This window comes from Electrona antarctica (genome assembly GCF_951216825.1).
Source record: "Electrona antarctica genome assembly, chromosome: 17".
Lineage (NCBI taxonomy): Eukaryota > Metazoa > Chordata > Actinopteri > Myctophiformes > Myctophidae > Electrona > Electrona antarctica.
The window spans coordinates 35348739-35361289 of NC_136798.1; the positions used below are offsets into that span (position 1 = coordinate 35348739).

Here is a 12551-nt window from a genome sequence, read left to right on the forward strand (position 1 = left end):
CATAATGGAATGAATTTTGTACTGGCCATATATGGAGTGTGTCTTGATTGTACAGGGTTTGATGAGGTCAGATCAAAATGGAAAGAGGTCGGCTCCATATATGGAGATCTAAGGGTGGCAGTGTCTTGAGTGTACAGGGTTTGATGAGGTCAGATGTGGTCAGATCAACATATGGAATGAATTCTGTATTGGCCGCCCTGCGTGCACGCATCCGCCTGGGTGACTGCATACTGCTGGGCGAGCGCTGGCGCTTTGGCATGGGCATGGGTAATTTTCAGGCCTGTTAAGAACTCTAGTTCTCGCCGGCTGTCGGGCGCGGCTGCACTAATAACTTTGGGGCAGGCCAGTCTAGTTTAAATGGACAGGCATCAGTCAAAAGGGAGACATCGAAGAGGAAGGATGGATGGGGAAGGATCAACATATGGAATGTCAGAAAAGGTCAGCTCCATATATGGAGATATAATGGTTTCAGGTCAGATGTAGAGTTGCTGACATCAGGGATCTCCATATATGGATTACATCAGGGATCTCCATATATGGGATTAACTGCGACAGCAGGTCGCATTTACTATGACATATCCATCCCTGATGATGGCACGTGGTGTCACGCTCACCTGGGCACCATATATGGTGGCTGATGTCACGTGACGTCACGATGACCTGGGGGCTTGCCTGGTGTGACACACTGACGGGACATGCGGGATTCCATAGTAAATGCGACCCGCGGTCGCAACAAGGCGTGCACAGGAAAAAACAGCAGGCTTGAGGCGCGGCTGAGCGAGTCCTAAGGCAGTGGAGTTCCTGTGGTGAGCGCTGCGATGCCTCGGCACCGTCTGACATGCACACAGACAGGGTGGGAATCAGTCTTAATTTACTGCCAACTCGCATAGTACAGCTGTACGAGAAGTATGCATTACAGTACACTAGGGCATTAAGCAACTATTCGACTAGTTTACTAGTCGACTAGTAAATCCACTAGTCGACCTTGTTGGTACTAGTTGACTAGTTGATAAGAAAATAAATAAAAACAAGTTTATTTTTTTTATTTTTTATTTTTTCCCCGATTTTGTAGGCCTCAAGATGATGTAGATTATAGTTATAGTCACCATGTACACAGTTTTTCAATGTACAAAAAAAAAGTTTATTTTTTTTAATTTATTTTATTTTTTACACAATAGGTAGTTAAACAACTAGTCAATTAGTCGACTAGTAAACTAGGCAACTAGTCAACTAGTAAAAATGACTAGACGTTAGAGAACAGCGGATGAGCTTTTTTGTCACCCGAATCCGCATGTGCATAATTATAATTCGCCCGTTATCCGACCGCAATTTATTAATTAATCCAATTTATTAATCCGCACCACCCGCAATCCGCTGCGCAGGGAAGCGCCCAGCGTATACAGTATAGCCAATCTACAAGCTCACAACGCGACGCTGCGACGCGTTGTGCCCAGCGTATACACTACAGTATAGCCAATCTACAAGCTCACAACGCGACGCTGCGACGCGTTGTGAGCTTGTAGATCGGCTATTTATACTACTTGTACAAACAATGTCACTCACCACTCTCTCGACAGTTCACCAATGTTACGTAGTGGTTGTATATATCCATTTCCATGGTAACACGCCGTCCACGTTTTCGCGACGTATTTTCATACAGCATATCCAGCGGTCATCGGCATATTTATATACTTTATTATGCCATTACTTTATTTCCCGCATTATTTCACCCGCGGTTTATCCTATATTAATTTATAATAATATAAATTGACCCTAATCCACCCTAAACTGCGGTTCACCCGCGGCAACCGCGGCTAAATCCGCCACCCGCTGGTCTCTACTAGACGTGAATGCCCTACAGTACACCGATATGTTCTATATGGCCAGTGGTGGAAAAACTACTACGTTTTACTAAAGTGAAAGTATCCATACTGGAAATACTCTGTTACAAGTAAATGTCCGGAATTCCAAATGTATTGGCATCAAAATGTACTTAAAGTACCAAAAGTAAAAGTACTCATTATGCAGAATGTCCCATTTCAAGTTTTAAAATATAACTCTTTTGAAAGTGGCAGATCTACGTGCTCGCAAGATGCGACAGATTGTGAGCTTGTAGATCGGCTATTTTCAAATGGCCGAAATGGTTAATGTATTATGTAACAATCGGAAATCTACAAAGTAACTAGTAATGTAATGTTTTCAAATATATGTAGTGGAGTAGAACTAAAAGTATTGGAAAGTGGAATTAAAGTAAATAACTCAAAAGTTTACTTAAGTACAGTACTTACAGTGCAAGTAAATGTACTTATAGTTACAATTTTCAATTAGTACTGTATTTACATATTTTTACGTGAGATCGGTCTGCGTCCAGCCCGTCATCTGTCTGCTGCTACGAGGCAATATTCCTGATGATATAGTGTGTGCACGGAGAATGTGTATGTGTTGATCTAGTTGAATGTCAGTTGATTGTAAAGCTTATTGAACTGGCTGGCTGTCAGCTCGTGCTCTGCTGCGGGAGAGACAAAGTTAGGCCTTTATCTCCCAAAGTATTCAAAGTTAGCCCCCACGCCTCCCTCTCTCGTTCGTTCATTCATTCTCTCTAAATCTACCAAACTTCCATTTCCTTGCTCTCTGTTCTTGGTAACTCACTCCTTGTCTCATCAACAACCTTTACTGTCGTCTCTCTTTTGCTTTAATCCTTGCCTCCGTCATCCTCTAGACTCCACGAGGTCCTGATGGATCTCCAGCAGCAGCAGCTGCAGCAGCTCTCTGATTGGCTGACGCAGACGGAGGAGCGGATCAGGAGGATGGAGACGGAGCCCACGGCAGGACACCTGGAAGCATACAAGACTCAAATAGACCAACACAAAGTAAGGCTTCCATACAAGACTCAAATAGACCAACACAAAGTAAGGCTGCCTTACAAGACTCAAATAGACCAACACAAAGTAAGGCTGCCTTACAAGACTCAAATAGACCAACACAAAGTAAGGCTTCCATACAAGACTCAAATAGACCAACACAAAGTAAGGCTGCCTTACAAGACTCAAATAGACCAGCACAAAGTAAGGCTGCCTTACAAGACTCAAATAGACCAACACAAAGTAAGGCTTCCATACAAGACTCAAATAGACCAACACAAAGTAAGGCTGCCTTACAAGACTCAAATAGACCAACACAAAGTAAGGCTGCCTTACAAGACTCAAATAGACCAACACAAAGTAAGGCTTCCATACAAGACTCAAATAGACCAACACAAAGTAAGGCTTCCATACAAGACTCAAATAGACCAACACAAAGTAAGGCTTCCATACAAGACTCAAATAGACCAACACAAAGTAAGGCTTCCATACAAGACTCAAATAGACCAACACAAAGTAAGGCTTCCATACAAGACTCAAATAGACCAACACAAAGTAAGGCTTCCATACAAGACTCAAATAGACCAACACAAAGTAAGGCTGCCTTACAAGACTCAAATAGACCAACACAAAGTAAGGCTTCCATACAAGACTCAAATAGACCAACACAAAGTAAGGCTTCCATACAAGACTCAAATAGACCAACACAAAGTAAGGCTGCCTTACAAGACTCAAATAGACCAGCACAAAGTAAGGCTTCCATACAAGACTCAAATAGACCAACACAAAGTAAGGCTTCCATACAAGACTCAAATAGACCAGCACAAAGTAAAGCTGCCTTACAAGACTCAAATAGACCAACACAAAGTAAGGCTTCCATACAAGACTCAAATAGACCAACACAAAGTAAGGCTGCCTTACAAGACTCAAATAGACCAGCACAAAGTAAGGCTTCCATACAAGACTCAAATAGACCAGCACAAAGTAAGGCTTCCATACAAGACTCAAATAGACCAACACAAAGTAAGGCTTCCATACAAGACTCAAATAGACCAGCACAAAGTAAGGCTTCCATACAAGACTCAAATAGACCAACACAAAGTAAGGCTTCCATACAAGACTCAAATAGACCAGCACAAAGTAAGGCTTCCATACAAGACTCAAATAGACCAACACAAAGTAAGGCTGCCTTACAAGACTCAAATAGACCAGCACAAAGTAAGGCTTCCATACAAGACTCAAATAGACCAACACAAAGTAAGGCTTCCATACAAGACTCATATAGACCAGCACAAAGTAAGGCTGCCTTACAAGACTCAAATAGACCAACACAAAGTAAGGCTTCCATACAAGACTCAAATAGACCAACACAAAGTAAGGCTTCCATACAAGACTCAAATAGACCAACACAAAGTAAGGCTGCCTTACAAGACTCAAATAGACCAGCACAAAGTAAGGCTTCCATACAAGACTCAAATAGACCAGCACAAAGTAAGGCTGCCTGGAACAACCTTTCTTGTTGGTTTTTTTACTTTGAATAATAAGATTGTTTACGACAGTGGTTCTCAAATTCTTCGTGCCAAGGACCACTGAGAACCACTGATATAGAAACATGTCTTCTAACAGTTTTTCAGAAAACTGTTAGAAGACATTTGGTATAATCTGGCCTCAATTTGAAATTGGTTAAGGGAAATTGAATCCCTATTGTTTACAATGGCGACTCTGCCGGAGGAAGAAGCCGTGCGCTGCCCGGTCTGTTGTTGTGATCGCCGCTATGGAATACTTTTCTACACTACAACAAGCGATTACACCGTTTTAAAGTGGATTTTTCATGACAAGTAACTCAGCGGTAGGTGCACATCGGCAGTCTAGCCTGAAAGACGGCCGTGAATTGTCGGCATTTAACCTGTAACCAACACGTCTGTGGACGTCCTGGGTATTACCGCACGTGCATAGCCCAAGACTTCTGTGGACGTCTTTGAAAAAAAAAAAGATATATATATATATTTTTTTAACACGTGGTGCCAAAGTTTGTGTTTTCACCATTGAGAATGCATTTGGCGTTTAAATTAAATAACTCAGAAACTATAAAACATTTCAAAGTAAAAAGTTCCAGCATGTGTCTCCACAGTCAGCTGAATTATAAAAAATGTGAATGGATTTTCTAGGTGAAAGTGATTTTGGGCAGTTTTGCGTGGGCTCTCAATGTGTTAATATGAGCCTGCTCATCATGATGTTTCTGTTTGTGGCACAGGAGCTTCAAAACGACTTGGAGGCGGAGCAGGTGAAGGTGAACTCTCTAACGCACATGGTAGTGGTGGTGGATGAGAACAGCGGTGAGAGCGCCACCGCTGCCCTGGAGGAGCAACTACAAGTAAGATCTCAGCCTGGGGCTGGGGGAATATACATACTGTATGGCCTCCTTGCACTGGCCTCCTGTTAATTTCAGGGTCCAGTTTAAAGTCGTGGTGCTCACTTTAAGAGCCCCCGGGTTACCTGACTTGCTCCCACGTTATGTGCCCAGAAGGGCCCTTAGGTCTCCCGAACTGCCCACCCCCCACTAAACTGAAAACCAAAGGTGATTCATCTTTTCCTACTGTAGCTGCTAAACTAGTTTTGAGATTTACACCCTCTGCGGACATTTTTAACAAGCTACTTACCCTCCCTATTTTTTTCTTTTCAAGGTAATTTATAACCACTTTAAAAACCCAGCATCCTTATTATGGGGGAGTCTTTAAAAATCAACAAGCTCACAACAAGAAAAAAATCTGAAAAGTCTAAGTTTGTTGTTCTCCTTGGTCATTCCTTCAGTCTCTGGGTGAGCGCTGGGCAGCGGTGTGTCGCTGGACAGAGGAGAGGTGGAACAAGCTGCAGGAGGTACTAATGGTGTGGCTGCAGCTGCAAGAGGACCAGGTAGACTGCGCACGCACGCACGCACGCACGCACGCACGCACGCACGCACGCACGCACGCACGCACGCACGCACGCACTCACACACTTCATACTGGTTTCACTTGGCGAAAATAGCCAATCTACAAGCTATTTTTGAAAGATTGCCTATACTGACATGACCAAAATAAGAATGAAAGTGGTTAACTCTGAACATACCGCATGGACCATTACGGGGGCATTTGGTGAAAAACATGGTGTATTTTCGATTGGGCCGCAAGGATTTCAGCTTTCAGGAAGAAACCGAAAATACACAGGGAACACATATTTCAATATTATTACCACACATGGGGGTCTATTAGAGTAATGTTAACACCATAGACACACACAAAACAGAAAAGAAGTACAACAATCACGGCACTCCATCTTTAACACTGAGGATTTACTCTTATCTTTTGGCATACATAGAACGTGTCCCCGGGTTCTGTGCGATGGTACAAAGTGAAGAACACAGTGTTCATTTCTTACTGCCTGAAAGCTTATGAAAGACCATTGAACATTGAAATATAAAGACCTATTCAGTGTTAAGGTGATAAGGTGACCACCGAAAACGTCAACATCATGGCGTCACGCCGCGGTGATAAGCAACTCACCGCTCACCCCAAAACATCTCTCTGTTTTTACTAACCTTATCACCTAAAGCTGGAGTATGAATAGGCCTTTACAGTATCATAACGTGCACACTGCTGCGTTAGTTGAAAATGTATTTTTTCTGTCTGTATTAAGTATGAAATCCATGTCATTTACAGTTGGGTGCCACCGATATTGTCCCTTATCATTTGACCCATTTAGGCCTGACCTCAAAATTAAAAAAAATCCTAAATCCTCCAGTTTTCTGAAATAAATATTTTCACGATTTTTCAAAAATAGCAGACCTACAAGCTTGTAGCGCGCCACTCGGTGGCGCGCTACAAGCTTGTAGATCTGCTATTTTTCAATAGCTAAATTATAACAATGTTTAAAACACCAAAAGGGGTTCCCGCCCAAAATGGGTTAACTGTCCTTTTGCGCAGATCATGCAAACCTCAGCAAAAAGAAAAGGACAATATCGATGGCCTCCAACTGTAACGTGCACACTGCTGCTTTAGTTGAAAATGTCTTTTTTCTGTCTGTATTAAGTATGAAATCCATGTAATTTAATAGCGCTGGCCTGCTTTCTCATTTCCGGGCCCCTTACAAATGTGTGTATTTTACACAACTAGCCCTGTTAGCCTGTGGTCGTGGCGCTAGTTATTTGGTCAACCACACGTGTTTATATGTCTCCCTCCTACCCTTGTCTTGTGCAGGGCTTGTTCAAAGCCTGGCTCACAGAGACAGAGTCGGCCTTGAGTGAAGTCCAGACCGGCAACTTCAAGGACCCGAGTGAACTGAATTCTAATGTCCATCGATTAGCTGTAAGTAGACCTGAATGTTCACATTGATGTGGTTGCATAGTATGTTTTAAACATTAGTATTTCTTGCACGAATAAACTCATCAACCGCTTATTTGAAAAAGATCTATTTATCATCTAGAAAGGGCCTAGGACCTTAGGAAAAAAAGCCATGTACAGCCAGTGAGGGATATGTATGTTAAGTTATGTTTTGTTATGTTGTGTTTTGCTTTGATTTGTTGTATTTGAATTTGTTTGTTGTAGGCAATGCCGGTAACCAGTGTAATTAGAAGGGTATATCTGAATAATTGTAACTGTATGAATTGAAAAGCTTAAATAAAAGCTTAAATTAAGACACTTAAATAAAATACCGGTAATTAATTAATTCATATAAACATGCTTTAATTTCAGTAATGACACATGTTTTTAACAGGCCGTTGTATTGGAAGTGTGTATTAAATAACATTTTAGAAAAAGAACGCTTTCATCGAGCTGCCAATGTTCTACTCTATACACCCCCCCCCCCCCCACACCCCCACCCACCCCTCCATAGACCTTGAAGGAGGACATGGAGAAGAAGAGGAGGACATTGGAGCAGCTTTCGGACGCGGGGCAGGACGTGAAGTCTCTGCTGCGGAGCGCCGAGGCGGGAGCCCAGATCGACGACGAGACGGAGGAGCTCACCCTGAGATGGGACAACCTGGTCCAGCAGCTGGAGGACTGCTCCTTCCAGGTGTGTGTGTGTGTGTGTGTGTGTGTGTGTGTGTGTGTGTGTGTGTGTGTGTGTGTGTGTGTGTGTGTGTGTGTGTGTGTGTGTGTGTGTGTGTGTGTGTGTGTGTGTGTGTGTGTGTGTGTGTGTGTGTGTGTGTGTGTGTGTGTGTGTGTGTGTGTGTGTGTGTGTGTGTGTGTGTGTGTGTGTGTGTGAGATATATATCAAGCGATTCTTGTGTAATAATTAGCCTTAATTAGACCCACCCAGGTGATGGCAATAATACTAATCACGTTAGTAACGTCTTACCGTTGATTACATGAAAACGCCTGTCGCGACGGTCATAAGTTGATTGAGTTGGATACTGGTTCTCCCTCTAAGATTTCCTCGCATTTCTAGTTTATTGAAATAATGTCCCACATGCACATTTTGTCCAGTGCGTAGCCTAATGCAGGCCTAGTTGACTAGGTTTAGAATACATTTTGAAGCTCTTGCTACTCAAACGATCGATTATTTATATGGAGAAATCCCGTCATTTAACATGCATCTCAATGGGTGAGAAGGACAGCTTGCCATCGCAGAGTGGAGTGGGTGGGGCTTAGCCCAGGGCTAATTGTGACGGGCCTACCGACTGCTACATTTGCGTACTTCAACGCAATTTACAATTTGTATTTGACATCATGGCTGCTCTAAACTCACCGCCAAGGTAACGGAGGCCGTGACCAACGCCGGGCTGACCCAGGTGGAAGAGCACGAGGCCATGGAGACGGTTCACGTGACAACGGTGAGGAAGACGACCACCGCCGTCCACCAGGAATGGTCGACGGTGAAGACGACCACCGCCCTCCACCAGGAATGGTCGACGGCTGACGACCAGGAGCTGTCCCCGCCTGCTCCCCCCAAGAGACGACTGGTGGAGACGGATATGGAAGTCAGACGAGTGTACGTGCACACGCACACTAGGGCATTCACTTCTAGTCATTTTTACTAGTTGACTAGTTTACTAGTCGACTAGTTGTTTAACTACCTATTATGTAAAATATGTTTTTTGGAAAAAATATTTGTACATTGTTTTTTTTTGTTTCTTATCAACTAGTCAACTGTACCAAAAAGGTTGACTAGTGGATTTACTAGTCGACTAGTTAAATAGTCGACTAGTTGCTTAAAGCCCTAACACAACACACACACGCGCACACACACACACACACACACACACACACACACACACACACACACACACACACACACACACACGCTCATTCATTTAGGGCACATACTGTGTATAGTTCACCCTATCTCTTGGATAAAGTCTAGAGATAAGTGAGCACAAATGCCTCACACTGCCGTGCATGTACGCACGTCTCTGCGCCGCGCAGGTTGGAGAGTAACGTCCGTGAGCTGCTGCAGTGGATGGCTACATGGAAGACCTCCGCGCAGGGCCTGGCCACGGCCGCACACCCTGAGAGCACAGCCGCCACGTTCCTGCTACAGGACACGCTAAAGGTAAGCTTTCAGAAAGACTCTATAACTGATAGATGACTGTTTAATTTACATATATAGCTTTCGGCAATGATTGAACACAAGTAAGTCAGTAGCCTTGCCAAGCCATGTTTCTGTAGCGTGAGGCAGCTTGACACAGGGGGTGTACAAGTACACCCCCTGGATATGACGCTAGTATGACGCAGGGACTTACCCCCAATCCAACCCTTGATGCTGAGTGTCAAGCAGGGAGGCACTGGGTCCCATTTTTAGAGTCTTTGGTATGACCCGGCCGGCAATATTAAACTAGATGTTAGGTTCTTAGCTTACGTACGATTCTTGATGACTATTTATTATGTATTTGATGTATTACCATGTGGTTTTCTTGCTTACTGTAAATCACTCTGGATTAAGAGCGTCTGCTAAATGCCTAAAGTGTAAATATTTGTTAGTAGTTGCATCGGTGTGGTTTGGGCTTCACACGTAACCATCTACTGTCCGTTGACTTTAGACTTTGGAAATGGAGCTATCGGCGAAGGAAGCCACTGTCGCTCAGGTGACCCAGGAAGGCCGGAGCTTGATGGAGCAGCTGGAGAGAGGTATGGCACAAAGCCACGGTCGGTTGATGCTGAGATGGGAGACGGTTGCATCCGAGTGCTAGAAGACAATTTATGCATAAATATATTACTGTACATAATTTATCGCAGAGGTTCTCAAACCTTTTCATGTCAAGGACCCCCACATTGACACGTATTAGCTCGCGGACCCCCATTTGAAAACGTATGCCAGGGACCCCCATAAGAGAACATTTCTAGGGCTCCTGCAGTGATTTTCAACATTTTCATTTCAAGGACTCCCAGATTTGCAAATGGAACCGTTCTATTTGTACACTCTCAGAGTTACAGACCCATGAGGATCCATTTGGTTCCTAACTATCCATTTAGCTGGGGGACCCCCTTGACCTCCCTCAAGGACCCCTGGGGGTCCCCGGACCCCACTTTGAGAACCAATGATGTTTCGCTTTCCAAAGTTTCCACCTAACCACCAGCTAATCATCATGCCTATTCTGGGGGAAACATTCACCAAAAAATACCCGATGTGCAAGCTCACAACGTGTCGCAATGCGACACGTTGTGGTCTTGTACATCGGCTATTTTTGGCAGAGATCTGGTGTAGACATTAAAAAAAAAAGCCGTCAAAACCGAAGTCGTAACTCAAGTCCGGTTCTCTAAGACCTATAGAGCGTTTTAAGTAGTTGACGTTCCCTACCCAGTTTTTACCCTACCCAGAGTGCATCCAAACGTATGCTGTGTTTCACAGGATCACAGGTGGTGGTGATTGGCTCAAACTGAAATCTCCCATCCCTGTGTTTATTGGTGTTTTTACAACTTTTCCCTGGCTGTTCTGTATTTGGTTCTTATTTACAGGCCTAACCCTTTGTTTTCTTCTTATTGTGAACCAAACCTCTGGGTGTGTTTGTGCAGGTAGAGTACTGTGGTAGTAAAAGTCTGCAAGGTAGCTAACTTCATTTAACCCATTTAGACCTGAGGACGCATCTGTGTCGCGTTAACCACTTTTAACCATTAATTTAAACTTTACCCATTGAAAAATAGGTCTACAAGCTCATAGGAGCATCTATTCTACGAGCTTGTAGATCTGCTATTTTTGAAAAAACGGTGAAAAGGTGTGCACATCTTTAAAAAAACGTTTTGAAACAACATATTTTGCGATGGGGGTCATGTTACATATATATATTTTTTTGGGGCTCCTTGACATGAAATATTTTGAGAACCACTGCTATAGAAAAATAGATTTTCTTTTCAGGATTTAGAAGACATTTAGTAGGATCTGGTCTCGGGTCTCAATGGGATAAGCGCTGTGGTTTCAATGTGCTTTACCGCCTCGAGAGGCAGGACGGCCTGGCGTGCACATCGCCAGCAGAGACCATTAACCCATTGAGACCTGGAACGCATCCATGTCACGTTAGCGTTTAACCACATTAACCATTAACCCATTTTGGGCGGGAACCCCTTTTGGTGTTTTAAACATTATGTTATAATTTAGCTATTGAAAAATAGCAGATCTACAAGCTCATAGCGCGCCACCGAGTGGCGCGCTACGAGCTTGTAGGTCTGCTATTTTTGAAAAATCGTTAAAATGTGCCTCAAATCTTTCCGAAAATTGTCATGATTTAGAAAACTTTTTTTTAAATTCGACGTCAGGCCTGAATGGGTTAACGCTTCAACTTTCCGTTTCCTTTTTTTTTCCCCCCCTCATAATTTCTGTTCCCTCATTCGTTTTGTGTTTCCATTTATTTACTTGCTCCGTTCTCCACTTTTCCGCTCCAGCTACAGTACGTTTTGCTCTAGCTCGCACATGTCCTTATTGATCAGAGAGAACAGATATGACTTGGCGCAGATTGCCAAACCAAATACAGTACAGCTCAACAGAAATTGGAGGCAAAATAACACTGGGGACAACAAAACCAAACAAAAACAACACTTGTGTTATTAAAAACACAAGTGTTGTGGAACGGTAGGTCCGTGAGCATTCATTTCAGCATGTGACCTACCTCCCATCGTCTGTCTGTCTGTATGTCTGTATGTCTGTCTGTCCGTCCGTCCGTTTTTTTTAGAGGGTGTTTGCGTGGATGCGGTGAGGTCGGACATCGATCAGGTCCAGACCCAGTGGGACGTGTGTTTGAGGGAGCTGCAGGCATCCGTTGAGCGGGTGGCCATCCTGGCCCGGCTCAGAGAGTGGAGCGCCCAGCTGTCTGAGCTGGACCGCCTCCTAGCAGAGCAGGACCAGTGGCTGGTGGACACCACCACCACCACCCCCGCTGTCCAGTCACACGACAAGGACCACCTCCAGGCCCTCGCTGGAGATTGTCAGGTAGCGTTCAACGCCATGTCCCATGCGCCCGAGCCGTGCTTAACGGTTTAACGGCTTGTGGCGGAACATTCCGTCAGAAGGAATCCAACCAGCAACTGCTTCTGGCGTAATGTTCCGTCTGATAAGCTTTATTATTGATATCAAACCGGATCGCTGATTTCTATTTTTTTATTATTTATTTTGGCTTGGCCTTTCCTTCTTTAACGATCCTAAAGGATGGCTTAATTTTAGCTCGCTAGCATTGACTCTATTTATGTAGCATTAAACATGGACGCCCAAAACAGGATGTCA

The 12551-nt window shown here is 43.9% G+C and overlaps 1 protein-coding gene across 2 annotated transcripts in view; it reads left to right on the forward strand.

Moving 5' to 3' along the window:
- Window positions 1-12551, forward strand: part of utrn (utrophin) — a 344298-nt gene that overhangs the window by 60612 nt on the left and 271135 nt on the right. For both annotated transcript variants that reach the window (XM_079527087.1, XM_079527086.1), the window contains exons 13-21: window positions 2720-2870; window positions 5116-5235; window positions 5673-5774; window positions 7097-7204; window positions 7734-7913; window positions 8596-8831; window positions 9266-9392; window positions 9880-9967; window positions 12004-12260. In XM_079527087.1, coding sequence (XP_079383213.1) covers window positions 2720-2870; window positions 5116-5235; window positions 5673-5774; window positions 7097-7204; window positions 7734-7913; window positions 8596-8831; window positions 9266-9392; window positions 9880-9967; window positions 12004-12260 — 1369 coding nt within the window. The remainder of the gene's footprint in view (window positions 1-2719; window positions 2871-5115; window positions 5236-5672; window positions 5775-7096; window positions 7205-7733; window positions 7914-8595; window positions 8832-9265; window positions 9393-9879; window positions 9968-12003; window positions 12261-12551) is intronic.